Genomic DNA, 18,123 nt, shown 5'->3' with positions numbered 1-18,123 from the left:
TGTAGGAAACTGGTTAAACAATCAAAGTATGTAATTAATTAGCGGTTCTAAATGCATACCGCCTAATCGTCAGTGCAATTTTTTTTTATGCGTGCATGCGACGTATGCATGCAATAGACGAATCTGTTTGTGGTCCAATCAATACGAGTCTTGACTCTCGAGTCATTCAATTTGAACGAATCATTTGCGCGGATGCTAATCACACGGTTGCTGACAACGCGTTCGACTTTTTGAGTAAACGGCTTGTGGTAGAAGGCTGAGTTTAATCCAGAGCGGTGGTAATTTTACCACGTTAGCTTTCTTAAAATGGCAAGAACCATAGAGAGCGAGGATGAAATTCATTTTCTACGAACGGTGAGTAGCCTGTAGCCACTTGGACATACGAAATGCATTTAAAGAAATTGATCAAGACCTTTGAGGGACTTATTCACAGTTGAGTTTCCTCCATAATTCATATCATACTTTACATATTAGCAATATTCCCAAGACTGGGACGTATATTTTCAATCTGTCAGAAAATAAATTACTATCCTGCTTGTATTGTTATTGTGTATGGTAGGTGGCACAATGGTATACTTTCTAAACTTTACCAACAGTTCAAAATGTGTTATGTATTTATTATTTTACCTCAAACTATTCTTGAGACAATGAAACATCATAGTTGTTCTTTTCACAGCAGGGTGTCTCTGCGCTCTTATAAGGACATCTCATAGATGGCACCTCATTGACTCTGGAACACCATCTTATATTGCCTCTGCGTCTCCTTGTGTATACAGTGCAATGTTTTATTTTCCAAACTGTTTATATGAGCCTGCCGAGCTTTGTAAGCACAGACAGGGGATGACTAGGAATGTCAGGCCCCATCACAAGACATGGCTGCGGGCTCCATAAAATATGGATTAATGTTGGCCATGTAAATCCAACCCATCCATAACTTATCCCTGAATCATTCTGTCTCTTTACAACGCTCCCACCCAAGGCGTCCCGATTCTGTGTGCCCAACTGTGCGAGTGACACACTCCAGACGCCCTCTGATAAGGGACTGGAGTGGGGGGGGGGGGTTATGGCCGGGGTCAGAGCACACACTGACACCTCGGTGGTGGCATCTTGCCTGACAGAGGGGTGTCCGAGACCCTGTCTCTCTTCCTATCTCCGTGCAGCCTCCCTATAAGGCTGTCTGAGTGGATGAGGTGACCTGATTCTTCTGGTGAGCACTTCAAAAAGGAATTTAGGACAGACTGAATAGGCCTGGGTGACCCTAAAGCAAAAGAGTGTGTCTGTATGTGGAAACGGTATTAACCCTCGTGCTGCCTTCGGGTCACATGACCCAAAGGTTCATAACGAACCATCGTTGTGTTTACCCAATTTTACCCAATACAAAAACAAATTAAAATAATTTTCTTTTAACCTTTGCAATGTGGGGGGTCTGAGACAGCCCAACGGTTAAAAGAAAATGCTTCACTTTGTCTTTGTATGCGGTAAATCTGTCGCAATACGACGGTGGGTCACAATGACTGATGGGTCAGAATGACCCGAAGATAACACAAGGGTTAATGTGTGTTTTAGGAAGAAGAAAATTTAGATTTTGATTTGTCTCACAGTAAGACACACACACACACACACACTTGCAGGGAGCTGCTGCACAAAGAACACACACACGCGTGTGTGTGTCTCAGAGTGTGTGCGTGCAGCTCATTGACCTGCCCTGTGTCTGCTGTCAGAGTGATGAGGTGGTCCTACAGAGTGCTTACACGTCCCAGCAAGAGCATCTGAAGCTGTGCCTGGCTGCAGAAGGCTACGGCTGCAGACTCTGCAGCCTGCAGTCCACCTCCCACTGCAAGGTAGGGGCCCATGCCTCACACACCTTAGGAACAGTTGCTATGGAGAGAAACATGTTTGGGTATTTTTTTAATTAATTTTTGAAGCTACAGGTCATGTATCCTATCTGCATGAATAAAAGATAAGAAGATCTCCTATCTGCTTGAACAAAAGTTCCTGACATTTGAACATATTGCATCTGTATTTTCCAGAATGTTCCCCCAGACTTGTCGGTGTGTGCCTTTGTGCTGGCCCAGTGTCTGTCTGTCAGAGCCTTGCAGGAGATGCTGGCCAACAGGGAGGAAAAGGCTAATGGGGTGAGCAGCACTCCCCGGTCTTTCTATGTGGAGCTCAATACTGCATGGGGGGGGGCGTTTGTTGTAGCCAGAGTTGCCTCATTGCTCTCACTGTGTGTTGCTTTTGTATGGTGAACGACAGCATTTATAGGTGCAGTATGATTCAGTCTCTGTTGTGTTCAGCAGATTGGGCTGGGGGGAGGGAATCGTACCCTTCTCTATGGCCAGGCTGTTTTGCTACGACATTCCTACAATGGAATGGTGAGCTTTCGTTACCAAAAGACTCATCTTATTATGGTCATCAACCTTACAAGACCTATTCTCTGTTTGTGTTTGATTCCTGCTCCCAGGGAGTTAGCATTTAAAATCTGTTTTAATTTCCTTTAGTATCTCTGCTGCTTGTCCACATCCGGGTCCTCCACTGACAAGCTTGCTTTTGACGTGGGTTTGCAGGAAGATAACACAGGTATTCGTGACGTTTCTGAGATCTAACTTAACCGAGCCTTTGAGGAGAGTGATAGGGCTGCAGAAGTACTCATGTTGTTGCCCTCTGAACTGCAGGGGAGGCCTGCTGGTGGACCGTTCACCCCGCCTCCAAGCAGAGGTCGGAGGGGGAGAAGGTGCGTGTCGGTGACGACCTCATCTTTGTCAGCGTCTCGTCAGAGAGATACCTGGTGAGCGAGAAGAACTGTTAACATTCATGATGAGATGGGGTCAGATGGCTGAGCGGTTAGGGAGTCGGGCTAGTAATCAGAAGGTTGCCGGTTCGATTCTCGGCCGTGCCAAATGACGTTGTGTCCTTGGGCAAGGCACTTCACCCTACTTGCCTCGGGGGGAATGTCCCTGTACTTACTGTAAGTCGCTCTGGATAAGAGCGTCTGCTAAATAACTAAATGAAATGAAAATGAAATGAGATAAACAGACATGGCAGTCTGTGGGGGATTAATTTTCCTTCGATGGCGTGGAGAAATACTTGTTGACTCTATGGTTGCTTCGTTTTTCCTTACAGCATTTGTCTATCGGATGTGTGGTGGATAACAAGAGCGAGAGCGGGAATCTCATCGTGGACGCATCTTTCCAGCAGACACTCTGGAGCGTCGCTCCAATCTGTTCAGGAGGCAGAATAGTTGAAGGTAGAATCTATAACAGAATCTAAGAACAATTCCGTGACAAAGACATGGATTAAGCCTAGTCCTAAAGTAAAGTAAAAATTCAGTCAAAGATCTCCATTGAAAAAGTGTTTTGTTTAGAACAAGTCTTAATCCTTGTCTGGGAAACTGGGCCTATACTGACAGTAACGGTTATGCTGAACGATAGGTTATCTAAAGGGCGGGGATACGTTGAGGTTTCTGCATGGTCACACGGACGAGTGTCTGACCATCCCCTCTACGGAACAGGGGGAGGAGCTACGAAGGTCAGTCAGACACCCGTCACCATACAAACGGAATGAAACCAGGAAGTAGCGGTGCCTTCCTTCATGAGGCCCAATCCTGTCTGTCTGTCTGCATGTCTGTCTGTCTGTCTGCCCAGGGTGGTGCACTATGAAGGGGGAGCTGTCTCCAGCCACGCCCGCTCTCTCTGGAGGCTGGAGATTCTACGTGTTGCGTAAGTCTGTCTTGCAGCAACCATTCCTGAACTGCGTCTGAACTCTTAAACCGTATCGTAACCATGACGTCCGATTGCCCAGGTGGAGTGGTAGCCACACACGCTGGGGTCAGCCGTTCCGCCTGCGTCATGTGACCACAGGGAGGTACCTAAGTGTGACGGAGGATCGAGGCCTCTTATTGGTCGACCGGGAGAAGGCGGAGGTCAAAGTCTCTGCCTTCTGCTTCCATCCCTCCAAGGTCAGAGGTCAAACAAGCATTGCTTTTACAATGCCCCTCACAAAAGTGTGGATCAATCAGATCTCATGGAAATCACAAACCTGTTGCTAAGGCTTGGTATCCAAATATAAGCTTGACTCCCCCTACAGGAGAAGCTGGAGCCGTGGATGAAGAAGGATGTGGATGGCATGGGCGTCCCGGAGATCAAGTATGGAGACTCCCTGTGCTACGTCCAGCATGTGGACACTGGCCTCTGGCTCACCTACCAGGCTGTGGACGCCAAGTGTGCCCGCATGGGAGCACTGCAGCGCAGGGTAAATAACCACAGTGACAACAGCTTTGTCAGATAAAACTGATGGAAGTCTTTTATTCTGAAATCTTCTTAATCACAGTTGGTAACGTCGTAGGAACTCTTAAAGGCTCAATATGAGGCGATTTTAAGTATTGTAAAAAAAAAAGTATGATTTACCCATGCAGTGCCAGCATTTAAAATAATCCCATCATGCTCTGCTCTCCTCACTAGGCCATCGTGCATAGTGAGGGTCACATGGATGATGGGCTGAGTCTGTCTCGCTCTCAGAGGGAGGAGTCTCACACAGCCAGACTCATCCGCTGCACTGTTCTCCTCTTCTCTCGCTTCATCAGGTACGACCAATTTACCGCCCTCTGGGAAAGCTCAGATAGGCATTCGGCCTGTTGGTAACACATCCACTCGGGTCATGTGATCTGAAATACCTCATAACCCATCAACTTGGGTCATGTGACCTGAAATACCCCATCCAGCTCTTGGGCAGTTTGCCAGAAATGTCAGCTCTTGGAGATATGTATTGCGGTTGTCTGGTTGTCTCTCATGTTCCTAACCTTCCTGTTTGTAGGAGACTGGATGGAGTCAGTCTGTGTGAGAACCTTCCAAATGCCAACGTGCAATTGGACACCGTGAGACTTAGTCTGCAGGATCTCATTGGCTACTTCCAGCCTCCAGAGGCGGGTCTTAGCCATGAAGTCCATCAAAACAGTGTGAGAGCACTGAAGAAAAGACAGAACCTATTCCAAGAAGAGGTAAAATAACGACGGTACAGTTGATCAGGTCTGAGGCTCTGATGACAAAGTTGCCTGCCTTTGTGTCCACTGTTCTCCCCGACTCTCTCGCTCTCGCTCTCGCTCTCTCTCTCTCGCTCTCTCTGACATACCTCCTTCCCCTCGTCTCCTGTCTCTCAGGGGGTCATTGGTCTTGTCTTGGACTGCATTGACCGTCTACACCTCTACAGCAGAGCCTCCCATTCGGCTGAAACTGCTGGGAGAGATGCTGGAGAAGACTGGGAGGACATCCTTAACTCCTTCTATGAACTACTGGGTGAGAAACACCACAGTTTGAGCTTACCAGAACATATTTCATACATGACATTACATACCTTCAGGTTAAAGTGTCTGTGTGTCTAATGTGAGTTGTGGCCTGGGCTTCCTCCTCACCAGCGGCCCTCATCAGGGGAAATCGTAAGAACTGTGCCCAGTTTTCTGGGTCTCTGGACTGGCTGGTCGGCAGGCTGGAGACCCTGGAGGCCTCCACTGGTAGGGAGAAACTGGAGACACTACATATCCTTCCCTTATGTCCTCAGTATCATGTTACATGCATCTCATATATTCCTTAAAAGTATAATCGAGGCTTTTTTTTTTTTACCATAGTCAATATGTAGATTAGATAACAAAAACATTATGTTGATTACTAAAGAGATATCAAGGCTTTTTTGTTACCGTATTCAGTATGTAGATTACGTAAACATTATTTTGATTAAGAGAACATTAACTGTGTGACTAAATGATGGTGAAATATGTAATTTAAGAGAGTCATTTGTCCAGTGATGCTGCTGTTGTATCGTAGGCGTCCTGGAAGTACTTCACTGTGTTCTGGTGGAGAGTCCAGAGAGTCTCAACGCCATCAAGGAAGGACACATCAAATCTCTCATATCTCTCCTCGACAAACACGGACGCAATCACAAGGCACGTGTGTGTGAATCAGGCCGTGTGTTTGAAGAGAAAAAGGCTGGTGTTATTTTTATTTACTAGTTTACCTCCCCAGGTATTAGACGTGCTGTCTTCCTTGTGTGTGTGCCACGGGATGGCAGTGCGATCCAATCAAAATCTGATCTGTGATAACCTGTTGTCCGAGAGAGACCTGCTTCTCCAGACTCACCTTATCAACCAGGTCACCAGGTATACTCAGAATGTCACAATATATCACAGTCATTTGATCAGGATAGGAGAAGAAATGTCATGAAAAGTCCTCCTGTCCTCTTCACTTCACCTCTTTTCCTCCACTCCTGTCCTCTTCTCTCTTCTCCTGTCCTCTCCTCTACTTACATTTACATGTAGTCATTTTCCCTCTTCTGTTCCCCCCTTCTCTTCTTCTCTCCTCAGCATGCGTCCTAACATCTTCCTGGCCATGACGGACGACTCTGCCCAGTACCGGCGCTGGTACTACGAGCTGGTGGTGGACCATGTGGAGCCTTTCCTGTCCCCCGAGCCCACTCACCTGCGTGTGGGCTGGGCCTGCGTGGATGGCTACCTCCCCTGCCCAGCTCAGGGTCACGGCTGGGGGGGAAACGGGGTGGGAGACGACCTCTGCTCCTACGGCTTTGACGGGCTGCACCTGTGGTCAGGTCAGAGGGGTTATTCTGGGGAACTAGGAGTGGAGTCAGGTGGCTGAGCGGTTAGGGAATCGGGGGCTAGTAATCAGAAGGTTGTCGGTTCGATTCCTGGCCGAGCAAAATGACGTTGTGTCCTTAGGCAAGGCAAGGCACTTCACCCTACTTGCCTAGGGGGAATGTCCCTGTACTTACTGTAAGTCGCTCTGGATAAGAGCGTCTGCTAAATGTAAATGGAAAAGTACTTTACATTCCAAAATATAATTTCTATAACATAAAATAACTCTAGCTCAAGGCTACTTTATTTACAGGGACAATAATATCAGAAATCAAACTTTTATGTTTCTTCTATCATCTATTGTCATTCAGGTGGTGTTGGTCGGAAAGTGAGCTCTCCTTACCACCACCTGTTGAGGGCAGAAGATGTGGTCAGCTGCTGTCTGGACCTCTGCACACCCTGCATCTCCTTCCGTGTCAACGGCCAACCCGTCCAGGGCATGCTGGAGAACTTCAACATGGATGGGCTACTGTTTCCTGCGGTCAGCTTCTCGGCAGGGATCAAGTGAGGAGCTTGTGTAAAGTCGTTGCGTTCGATTTTTTTCGGTTTTAATTTTCCTTTGTAAGACAGCATGCGATTTTTTTCTTCTTCTGGTCTTTTCTCGGTCTGAACACAGAGTGCGTTTCCTTCTGGGCGGTCGTCACGGAGAGTTCCGCTTCCTGCCCCCCCCCGGTTTTGCCCCGTGTTCGGAGGCTCTCCTCCCGAAGGTCAAACTGAGGCTGGAGCCGTGTCAGAGTTTCACCTCAGACCACCAGGACGGAATAAAAAACCTCCAAGGACCAAGCGCCCCTCTCTCACCGGCCACCTTCAACCCAACTCCAGTAGACATCAGCCAGGTAGCATTAGATGCTATATACATACATACATACATACATACATACATACATACATACATCAGCGTTATTTCAGACACTTACTAGGTCCATAGATTAAAAGACAACATACAAACATCACGAGGTACACCATTTTCTGAGGAGGCTCAGATGCCAGTGAGTCCACGCATTAAACGGAAAAGTATCGTACTGAACTTAGTGCCGGATTGGTCAGTACCAGGATGATACTGTTCATAGAGGTTGTAAGTCTGCACATGCAGCTGTACATGAGTCTGCACTGCAGGGCAGGTGGGCACATCCACATTAACAAACATTTGGCTTGCACTGCTCCATCGCGGATCATATATTATATTCAACAATTCCCCTGACCGTCACAGGCAGAGGTGTTCACGTGCCTGATTTGTCCCCAGACGGTGTTGCCCTCCCAGCTGGAGCACATCTGCGAGAGGCTGGCTGAGAACCTGCAGGAGCTCTGGGTCGTGGACAGGGTGGACCTGGGCTGGATGTACGGACCGGTGAGTTCTAGTCTACGAGATGTTTGTGTTGTGTCTGAAGTGAATGTGTATGATCATATCCGTGTTTCCTATTCCTAGGTACGAGATGACAGTAAGCGGCAAGATCCCTGTCTGGTCGAGTTTTCCAAGCTTCCGGAACAGGAGAGAAACCACAAACTCCAGATGTCCCAGGACACACTAAGGTATACTCACTTCCTGTCCACTGAGATCTGTGATTGGTCAGTAACATGAGCGAGGTAACAGGCCGGTTTTTAATTTCAATCTCAAGGCTGATATGAAATATTTAGAAGGTTTTGGGATGCAACCAGTAGTTTGTGTTTTGTTTCTTTAAAAGGACTCTTCTTGCCTTCGGCTTCCATATCGGTCTGGCAGATGACCATGCTGATGAGGGTGTGAGATACATGAGGCTCCCTACCAAGTGTGTTATTCTTCAAACATAGACAAAAAATACCTCAATCAATCAAACACAGCCTGTTCAGAACAGATCCTCTGCTGTAGGATAGTATGTGTTTTACCTGAAGTTAAGGATCCCTGTCCAGGTACGAGCAGCCCAGCGGGTACAGGCCGGCCCCTGTAGACGTGAGCCAAGTGACCCTGACCTCCGGCCAGGAGGGCGTGGTCGACCTGCTGGCTGAGAACGAGCACAACGTCTGGGCCTGGGACCGTATCCGACATGGGTGGACCTACGGAGTGCAGGTCAGTACCACATGCTGCCGAGGCAACGGCTGAGAAAGAGGCTTTCTTCTCACTGCAAAAACAACCAATCAAATTTAAGCAAAAATATTCGTTTTGAGCTTGCTTCTGCTGAAACAGTCAGTACATGAAGGGCATTTGTGATGTTGCTGAAGTTCTTGACCCTGTGTGGTGCCTTTAGGATGTCAAAGCCAGGCGGAGCCCCCACCTGGTGCCCTACGCCCTCCTTGAGGAGAGGAGCAAGAGGGAGGGCAGGGACAGCGTGAGGGAGACCGTGTGCACTCTGCTGGGCTACGGCTACAGTCTGGAGCCCTTGGACCAGGACCGAGGTAGCCGAGGGAGGTCTAGGTCACAGTCTAGCAAAGACACGGGGCCTTCTCCAGATGAAACTGCCAGAAGCTCAGTCACAGTCACATCTAGGTCAGGCGACAAACCCTTTTAGTCGCATGTTCGATCCCCATGTGTTGTTGTTCCACAGCTGTGATGCCGGACCCAAACCGGGTGCCGTCTGAGAGATTCCGTGTGTTCCGGGCGGACAGGTCGTACGCTGTGACCCGTGGGAAGTGGTACTTTGAGTTTGAGGTGGTGACCACGGGGACCATGAGGGTTGGCTGGGCCCGGCCCGGCTGCTCCCCGAACACAGAACCTGGCTCGGACGAGCAAGCGTTCGTGTTCGAAGGCTCCAAAGTGAGTTGAGGGTTGAACGTATTTGGCTTATATTTATGGCCCACTGTATATTTAGGTATGCCATCCTTTCATCATTTCGTACTCCTAAAAAATATACTGTTCTAAAATATGTATCAAACTGTGGATTTACTATCCCATTTCATCCCTACCCATACAGAGCACAAATGGTTATATTATTCACTCTCATATCTTTTTCATCCTGCCTCTGTGTCTGTCTCACACACACACACACACCCACACACACACACACAGGCCCTGTGGTGTCACCAGGGAGCGGAGCCACTGGGACGCCCATGGCAGGGTGGTGATGTGATTGGCTGCATGGTGGACATGGCCGAACGCACCATGATGGTCACCCTGAACGGAGAGCTGCTTTTTAACGACCGAGGATCCGAAGTGGCTGCCAGAGACTTCGATGTCAGAGACGGTCCGTCACAACCACCTCAACGCAGAACGCCGCTCAAACCTGCCGTTACCGCGGTTACTTTGGAATGCAGTGATCTGTTTAATTATGAAAGCACACTCGGGTTTTTTGATGTGACGGGATTTTTTCTTATTTACTCCCTCGTTCTCCAGGTCTCCTCCCTGTGTGCAGTTTGGGGGTCAACCAGATGGGCAGGTTGAACCTGGGTCGTGATGTCAGCACCCTGAGGTACTTCACTGTGTGTGGGCTGCAGGAGAGCTACGAACCCTTTGCTGTCATCATGGCCAGAGACCCCTCTCTCTGGATGAGCCGGAGACAGCCTCAGTTCGTGCCCGTTCCTCCAGAACAGAACATACTGGTGAGTTAAGGGTGCAATATCAATCAGCACATCCTCCTATCAGAAGATTTACCAGGATTTGCGCAGGTACATTTTTAATTAACTTAAAATAATAATAATAATTTAAAGCCATTACACACACAAACACTTTAAGGCTTACACATTTACCTGCATAAAGAGGGTCTTCCAAGGCTTAGAACCCAGGTGGAGTAATCATATGACTGGTCTTACATTTAGTCATTGCTCTTATCCTGAGCGACATACAGTAAGTACAGGGACATTCCCCCTAGGCAAGTAGGGTGAAGTGCCTTGCCCAGGGACAGAACATCATTTTGTAGGTCAGGAATCGAACCGGCAACATTCTGATTGTTAGCCTGATTCCCTAACCGCTCAGCCACCTGACCCCCCTTGGTCTTCTTCTTCTCATCCAAGGTGACACGACTCAGCGGGAGCTTGGAATGCCCCCCGTGTCTAAGGGTCACTCAGAGGTCCTTCTCCCCCCAGAGCGGGGGTGCCAACATGGGCTTCTTCCGTCTCAGCATGCCCATCGAGTGTGCCTCCTTCCTCTCCAGACCACCAGGTGGCGCCGTGCCCGCCAGTGCCAGCGCCCTCACAGGCAGGAAGGAGCTGGAGGAGTTTGAGGTGAATACTACGAATTTCTTATTGAGTATTGTGTACCATTTTATTGTTTTGTATGTATTTCTTTTGGTTTTATACCCTGCTGTCCTGACAGGAATGGACAAAATAAGAATTTAATTTCCAAAAGTATATAAAAATATAGAGTTCTTGAATCTTGAGGTGGACTCTGACTTCGAGATGCTGATGAAGTCGGCTCGTGGGTACGTAGGCTCCAGAGACGAGCTTAACTACCACAAGGACCACAGCCACGACAAGACATCCAAACTCAAACAGCGGTAGGTATGGAGTCAGCACAACAACATAGTGCCCCTTTTAGGACACGTCAACACCCAAGGAAAATGTGGTTGTACATGTCAAAAATGCTCTATCAAATGCCCTATTAAAGTGCAAACATATTTACTTGCTTACCCTTAAAACAAGTACATTTCACTTGAACATTTCAAGCAAAATCGTACAAATCCCTAGATTGTTTTTGCAGTTTATAAAGACATGACAGTATTTAGCGTATGTTATTTGAAGCTCTTACGTCCACGTTACCTCAGGTTCATGTTGAAGAAAACCAAACCAGGCCTGGTGAACAGCAGCTCTTCTGCTCGGCTGTTAGAAGAGGTCCACGTCGACAAGGACAACTTCGAGCATCTCATCCAGAGCTCAACGGTACCCAATGCCTCATTCTTACGTCAAATATAGACAAATTACCCTTTAGTATGGATGTGCAGAGATGCCAGAGATATAAACCGGAAGTTAGGGGGGGGGTGCTTAAACCGGATGTAGTGTGATACAAAAGTATTACTGAAAAATCCATTATTACCTTGTTAAATGTTTTACTGTTTATTAAAATAATACCATGGGGCTAACCAGCAGTGCAAAGACCGTAGTAATAAAACTAGCCAGCTCGCAGGCAGCCCTTTCAGTAATCTAGTAATACCAAGCTTGGGGAGACCCCTGCAACTACTACAGCTGAGCTATCTTATAAAACAGTTTTAGTTTTAGCTAACTAATTTGAGAACCACGTTACGTAAGGCGTTTGCCAGTAACTGTTACGAATCTCTCCTTGTCACCAGTACTACTTCTCAGTAAGGGTCCTTCCAGGTCAGGAGCCCTCTAATGTCTGGGTAGGCTGGGTGACCTCTGGCTTCCACCAGCATGGCCTGACTTTTCACCCTGACAAGGCTCGCACGGTCACCGTCACCCTGGGCGATGAGAGTGGCAAGGTCCAAGAGAGGTGGGCTGAACAGGGATACAAGGGAGTCAGGTGGCTGAGCGGTGAGGGAATCGGGCTAGTAATCCGAAGGTTGCCAGTTCGATTCCCGGTCATGCCAACTGATGTTGTGTCCTTGGGCAAGGCACTTCACCCTACTTGCCTCGGGGGGAATGTCCCTGTACTTACTGTAAGTCGCTCTGGATAAGAGCGTCTGCTAAATGACTAAATGTAAATACAAGAACGTCTTGTGTTATTAAGTCGTTCCCTCAGCTCAAATACGGGTTCTTTCGCAAGGACCTTGTCAATATACAATTGTTTAACCTAATCTTCTTAGAGTGACCCTAGTCTTATAAGTTCCTATTTTAAATGATGACCTCAGTGTTGCCTGTCTGATGTTTTTGTGGTTTTGTTCCTGGTGTGGTACTGGACTGTTCCTGTGTGCCAGTGTGAAGCGGTGTAGCTGTTACATGGTGTGTGCTGGCGAGGGCACTGGCCTGGGTCAGAGCAGGAGAAGCACAGGCCTGGAGATAGGCTGTCTGATCGACACAGCTTCTGGTCTCCTCACCTTCACCTCCAGTGGCATGGATCTGACCACCTTCTACCAGGTGAACCGACTCTGTCACCTTAGTGTATTATTGTATATTAGGATGTTTATTACTAGTATTTTATTCTATTTTATTTGAGCTTATCATAGATGTAATCTATGTTCTTAGTACTTATATGTTATACTAGGTTGCTTGGGTTGTCTTGTCCCAAGAATTTCAGTGCCCAGTCTGACCTTGTGTTGTTCTGTGCACCTGACAATAAAACTTGAAACCTCAGTGGTTGAAATATCGCCGTCTGTGACTGTAAGACTCAAATATAATTAGGCATCACAAGATTTAAAAAATAATACTTTCACATGGTCTAGTCTAGTGGCTTCTTTAACAAACTTTTGTGCCACGGTTCTTGCTGAAGGTAGATACAGTCACAAAAGCCACTACCCAACGCATGTTTTTTTTTTTTTTTTTTTTTAGATTAGTTGACAAATCCTTTCAGCCTTTTGCGAGAAAATGCTAATTCTGGGTCTCATTATGGTGTCTCTTTGCTGAGTGTGGCAGGTGGAGTCCAGCACCAGACTCTTCCCTGCTGTGTTCATCAAGCCCACTAGCGCCAACATGTTCCAGTTTGAGCTAGGACGCGTCAAGGTGCAGTACCTCACCCAGATTTATCATAAACAAACTGTCAATATGATCAAATGTTTTTACACATTTAAGATTAAAGTACATTATTTATAAGGCTCAGTGAACTATAATACACTCCACAGGCAACCTTTCTGCACAATTGTCTGGTGTGTTTTACAATAATATTTTCGATGTAGAACGTGCTGCCCTTGTCTGCGGGGGTGTTCCGTAGCCAGAGGAGGAACGCCACGCCCCAGTGCCCCCCCAGGCTTGGGGTGCAGCAGCTGGTGCCCGTCCTGTGGACCCGAGTACCTGACCACGCCCTCGTGGTGCAGGCCGCCCGGCCAGACGACCGCCACGGCTGGATGGTGCAGTGCTCCGACCCCCAGGCGACCCTCATCCTACACATACCCGAGGAGAACAGGTCAGAGGTCGCCTCCAGAACGATGATGAGTTTAGGAGGAGGGCTTTGTTGTCATTCAAAGCTGACCGACACACAAATCTCCTTTCAAGTGCAGTTATTTTTCTCTTTTCCTGTTTTTCTTTCATGTTTGGTACCTTATGTGTTAAGTTTGAACTAAAGGGAAATGGTTATACAAACTCTGTGTTTTAACACTGCATCCTCTCTTGTCCCCCGGCAGATATGTAGACATCTTAGAGCTCTCTGAGTTAGACGACCTCCTGACCTTCCACCACCACACCCTCCTCCTCTACTCCGCCCTCTGTGCCCTTGGCAACACCCGCGTCGGCCACGCCCTCTGTAGCCACGTGGACCAATCACAGCTCCTGTATGCCATCCAGAGCCCTGGCCTTCCCGGCCCTCTCCGCACCGGTTTCTACCAGCTACTCATCCAGGTGCCTCTCGTTCTTACATTTACATTTAGTCATTTAGCAGACGCTCTTATCCAGAGCGACTTACTGTACAGTAAGTACAGGGACATTCTCCCCGAGGCAAGTAGGGTGAAGTGCCTTGCCCAAGGACACAATGTCATTTGGCACGGCCGGGAATCGAACCAACAACCTTCTGATTAATAGCCCGACTCCCTAAGCGCTCAGCCATCTGACCCCATTACTTACTCCCCCCGTTCTTACTCCTCCTGTGTAATTCCTTTCATTCCTGTCTTTTGGATCATGTTTTGTTCGAAACATGTAACATTTAATTGTCAACAGGTTCACCTCAGTGCCCACGCCACCGCCCGCCTCATGATGAACCAGGAGTACATTGTACCCATGACGGACCAGACCAGGGCCATCAAGCTGTTCCACCGCCCTGGGGGACCTGGCGGGGCCAAGACGCCGGAGATCATCCCCAGCATGGACCTCAGTACCTCCCTTCAGCCCCGGCTGTACTTCTCCTCCCCCTGCTTTGTGAGGGAGGGTGGATGGGGAGGAGATGGGGCTGGGAGCGGGGGAGGTGAGACAGCCCACAGGGGCAGCCCGGAGATCCCTCTGGAGGTTCTGAGAGAGCTGACTGTGCAGATGTTGAGCGAGGCGGTGTGCGCTGTGGGTCTGGGTGTGAGGGATCCAGAAGGGGGCAGTGTTGAGCTACTGTTGGTTCCTCTGATCAGGCTGTTCTACACGCTGCTGGTAATGGGAGTGTTTGGAGACGAGGACCTGGGACGAGCCCTCAGGCTCATTGAGCCCGGGGTGTTTTCCAGACCGACTGACACCCAGGAGGAAGAGGAAGAGGAGGAGGAGGAGGAAGAGGAGTATGAAAGTGAGGGGGGAAGTCTGGGAGAGGGGCAGGTAGAACAGAAGGAATGTACTCCGAAACAAGGGCTTCTCCAGATGAAACTACCGGAAGCTGTCAAACTAGAGGTGCGATTCGATAACAGTCACACTCCCTCTTACCAAAAATTCTGAACGTTCTGAAGACTTTGATTGTGATTTGAAGCGTCCGTTTTGAAGAGCTTCTCTATTCGGAGGTCCATAATGAGACATCTTCCCTGGTTGTGTCCAGATCTGTCACCTGCTGCAGTTCCTGTGTGACTGCCAGGTGCGTCACCGGGTGGAGGCGGTGGTTGCCTTCTCCGACTCCTTTGTGGGTCTCCTGCAGGAGAACCAGCGCTCCCGCTACAACGAGGTGATGCAGGCGATGAACATGTCAGCTGGCCTCACCGCCCGCAGGACCAAGGAGTTTCGCTCTCTGCCTCAGGAGCAGGTCAGAGACTCAAGCCCTGACTGGGCCCATTACATCTTGCATACCTTATATTTGCTCTAGCACACGTTATATGTAATCAGTTAACCGTGTCATTATCCTTGTGTCTGTCTCACGGTTTTACCTTATGTGTTCTGTAACTTCAGCACACTTATGTTCAATCAGTTCCAACCATGTTCTGGTGGATAGATGTTTACTACTAGTGAAGTCTTCTTTATTCATCCCCTCCTCCCAGATCAACATGCTGCTGTCCTTTGGAGAGGAGCAGCAGGGAGCCTGTCCCTGCCCAGAGGAGATCAGAGACCAGCTCCTAGACTTCCACCACCTCCTCATTGCTCACTGTGGTACTCCTTATCCTTCGGCTGTACTCTTCTACATGCATCATGTACACGTCACTTTGGATAAAAGCGTTTGTTTACATCTTATTTATCAGCACTCTGATAAATCTGCTGGTGTGTTTGCCAACGTCCCTCCCTTTGTACTGTATAGACATTTAGTAGACGCTCTTATCCAGAGCGACTTACAGTAAGTACAGGGACATTCCCCCGAGGCAAGTAGGGTGAAGTACCTTGCCCAAGAACACAACGTCAGTTGTCATGACCGGGAATCGAACTGGCAACCTTCGGATTACTAGCCCGATTCCCTCTCCGCTCAGCCACCTGACTCCCATTATAGGCCAGGGAAGGGAGGACAGGGATGAGTCTAACGTATTTTGTTGTTGTTGTTTTTCCTGTATGGCAGGGATTGATATTGACGCAGGTTGTGAGGTGGAGCAGATGTCAGAGGTGTCCTTGAAGGAGCAGCTCCTGGGTGTGGTGGGGAGGGCCCTGGGCCTCCGGAGGACAACACCTGAACAAGAGGAGGGGGGCGGAGTCCACACTCTCAGTGAGCGAAGCCACGCTTTCTCTTCATAGACCATCAGAGCCAACGACGAGATTCTCTTTTGGTGGATTATCTGTCATTTGCAGGGTTAGGGTTAGCAATCGACATCTCTGTAACCCCCCCTCCACCCTGTCATGGCTGTGCTCCTCAGAGAGCCTCCAGCAGCTGGTTCTGTCCACGGTGGTGCACTGGGCTCAGGAGAGCGTGATGGAGAACCCTTCTCTGGTCCGAGTCATGTTCTCCCTGCTGCATCGCCAGTACCAGGGCCTGGGGGGGCAGATGGGAGGCCCGCTCCGCAGGGCCTACAGCATCAGTCAGGCGTCAGTGGAGGACACCATGGACCTTCTGGCCTCGCTGGGCCAGATCCGATCGCTGCTCAGCGTACGCATGGGCAAGGAGGAGGAGAAGCTGATGATCAGAGGACTAGGGTAGGACGACGTTTTCATGTTCATTTGCTTAGTCGTGGCTTTGCACCGCCCAATCTAAAACCAAGATTATCACACACAGATTAGATCAGTGTAGATTTGGTTTTGAATTTATTTTTGTATTTTTCTTTGTTCCTGTGCAGTAACATAATGAACAATAAAGTTTTCTACCAGCATCCCAACCTGATGAGGGCTCTGGGAATGCACGAGACAGTCATGGAGGTGATGGTTAACGTCCTGGGAGAAGGAGAGTCCAAGGTCAGAGACAACCCGCCCCCACACTACACCCCTCTGCTCCAATCAGCCAGTGGGCGAGGGTTTGTAAATAGTTTCTTTTCCCCCGATGACATTCCTTCCTCAGGAGATAACGTTTCCCAAGATGGTGGCGCACTGCTGCCGGTTCCTGTGTTACTTCTGTCGTATCAGCAGACAGAATCAGGGCTCCATGTTTGACCACCTCAGCTACCTGCTGGAGAACAGCAGTGTTGGACTAGGTAGGTCCTGTTACATTTACATTTAGTCATTTAGCAGACACTCTTATCCAGAGCGACTTACAGCAAGTACAGGGACATTCCCCCGAGGCAAGTAGGGTGAAGTGCCTTGCCCAAGGACACAGTGTCATTTTGCACAGCCGAGAATCGAACTTCTGATTACTAGCCCGATTCCCTAACCGCTCAGCCACCTGACTCCCCTGTTGTGTGTATAGACAGAGATAACTGACTATCTGCTTGCCCTTTGTACTGAGTCTCAGGGGGTGTTGTCCATAGATTGCAAAAGTACACACAGCCTTTATCCAAACATCCATCCATTGATAACTCCCTCTGTCTCATCCATAATGTACCTTTTTTTTTTTTTTTTTACCTTTTTTCTCATACAACCTGACAATAAACGGTTCTAGTATTTTAGAAACTTTTTGGGGAAAATATTTTTTTCAACCTCACATCCTGAAAGAAAGTTTATCGTTTTTTCAGTAACAGTGTTTGTGCTTTGTAACTTACTTCACATATCTGGTGTTGTCTTCGATTAAACCTCCTTCCTTCACTCCCTCCCTCCAGCCTCTCCCTCCATGCGCGGTGCCACTCCCCTGGATGTGGCGGCTGCCTCTGTCATGGACAACAACGAGCTGGCCCTGTCGCTGAGGGAACCAGACCTGGAAAAGGTCAGATAGATCTGCCCGTCAGTTTCTCCCCAAGTCCCTCAATCTCTCTCCTCTCTTTCTCTCTGTCAGTCTCAAGATCTTTCTCTACCTCCTTCCGCCTACCCTTGTTTCCTCACCCCTCCTTCCCTCCATCCCTCCCTCCTCTCTCCAGGTGGTGCAGTACCTGGCAGCCTGTGGTCTCCAGAGCTGTCCCATGCTGGTGTCTAAGGGGTACCTGGACCTGGGCTGGAACCCTGTGGAGGGCGAGCGCTACCTGGACATGCTGCGATTCGCTGTTTTCTGCAACGGTAAATTGTCTCTGATATCGTGATGAACAGTATGTTACTACTTACTGTAAGTGTTTATGATTGGTTGTTTTTGAGTCATA

General features: G+C 48.6%; 1 protein-coding gene across 1 annotated transcript in view; it reads left to right on the top strand.

The window, feature by feature from the left end:
• The first annotated feature begins 195 nt into the window (after window positions 1-195).
• The window catches only part of ryr2b (ryanodine receptor 2b (cardiac)), a 46,364-nt gene continuing 28,436 nt past the window's right edge, over window positions 196-18,123 (top strand). Inside the window, exons 1-45 of the mRNA XM_062464290.1 lie at window positions 196-354; window positions 1,722-1,841; window positions 2,031-2,135; window positions 2,301-2,375; window positions 2,502-2,580; window positions 2,676-2,788; window positions 3,124-3,247; window positions 3,432-3,528; window positions 3,645-3,719; window positions 3,802-3,958; window positions 4,087-4,251; window positions 4,461-4,582; window positions 4,813-4,996; window positions 5,156-5,291; window positions 5,411-5,506; window positions 5,817-5,935; window positions 6,015-6,148; window positions 6,353-6,594; window positions 6,949-7,141; window positions 7,254-7,473; window positions 7,881-7,985; window positions 8,064-8,167; window positions 8,320-8,403; window positions 8,525-8,681; window positions 8,860-9,007; window positions 9,157-9,365; window positions 9,618-9,792; window positions 9,942-10,147; window positions 10,559-10,768; window positions 10,925-11,040; window positions 11,308-11,422; window positions 11,830-11,990; window positions 12,415-12,574; window positions 13,070-13,156; window positions 13,330-13,556; window positions 13,774-13,987; window positions 14,303-14,950; window positions 15,093-15,293; window positions 15,526-15,634; window positions 16,032-16,175; window positions 16,324-16,600; window positions 16,741-16,855; window positions 16,959-17,091; window positions 17,653-17,756; window positions 17,908-18,043. Of these exons, the coding sequence (XP_062320274.1) occupies window positions 307-354; window positions 1,722-1,841; window positions 2,031-2,135; window positions 2,301-2,375; window positions 2,502-2,580; window positions 2,676-2,788; window positions 3,124-3,247; window positions 3,432-3,528; window positions 3,645-3,719; window positions 3,802-3,958; window positions 4,087-4,251; window positions 4,461-4,582; window positions 4,813-4,996; window positions 5,156-5,291; window positions 5,411-5,506; window positions 5,817-5,935; window positions 6,015-6,148; window positions 6,353-6,594; window positions 6,949-7,141; window positions 7,254-7,473; window positions 7,881-7,985; window positions 8,064-8,167; window positions 8,320-8,403; window positions 8,525-8,681; window positions 8,860-9,007; window positions 9,157-9,365; window positions 9,618-9,792; window positions 9,942-10,147; window positions 10,559-10,768; window positions 10,925-11,040; window positions 11,308-11,422; window positions 11,830-11,990; window positions 12,415-12,574; window positions 13,070-13,156; window positions 13,330-13,556; window positions 13,774-13,987; window positions 14,303-14,950; window positions 15,093-15,293; window positions 15,526-15,634; window positions 16,032-16,175; window positions 16,324-16,600; window positions 16,741-16,855; window positions 16,959-17,091; window positions 17,653-17,756; window positions 17,908-18,043 (6,949 nt within the window). The 5' untranslated portion in view covers window positions 196-306. The remainder of the gene's footprint in view (window positions 355-1,721; window positions 1,842-2,030; window positions 2,136-2,300; window positions 2,376-2,501; window positions 2,581-2,675; window positions 2,789-3,123; window positions 3,248-3,431; window positions 3,529-3,644; window positions 3,720-3,801; window positions 3,959-4,086; window positions 4,252-4,460; window positions 4,583-4,812; window positions 4,997-5,155; window positions 5,292-5,410; window positions 5,507-5,816; window positions 5,936-6,014; window positions 6,149-6,352; window positions 6,595-6,948; window positions 7,142-7,253; window positions 7,474-7,880; window positions 7,986-8,063; window positions 8,168-8,319; window positions 8,404-8,524; window positions 8,682-8,859; window positions 9,008-9,156; window positions 9,366-9,617; window positions 9,793-9,941; window positions 10,148-10,558; window positions 10,769-10,924; window positions 11,041-11,307; window positions 11,423-11,829; window positions 11,991-12,414; window positions 12,575-13,069; window positions 13,157-13,329; window positions 13,557-13,773; window positions 13,988-14,302; window positions 14,951-15,092; window positions 15,294-15,525; window positions 15,635-16,031; window positions 16,176-16,323; window positions 16,601-16,740; window positions 16,856-16,958; window positions 17,092-17,652; window positions 17,757-17,907; window positions 18,044-18,123) is intronic.

Source organism: Osmerus eperlanus, chromosome 6 (genome assembly GCF_963692335.1).
Source record: "Osmerus eperlanus chromosome 6, fOsmEpe2.1, whole genome shotgun sequence".
NCBI lineage: Eukaryota > Metazoa > Chordata > Actinopteri > Osmeriformes > Osmeridae > Osmerus > Osmerus eperlanus.
The sequence above is the reverse complement of the archived record's forward strand: the minus strand, read 5'-3'. Positions and strand labels throughout refer to the sequence as shown.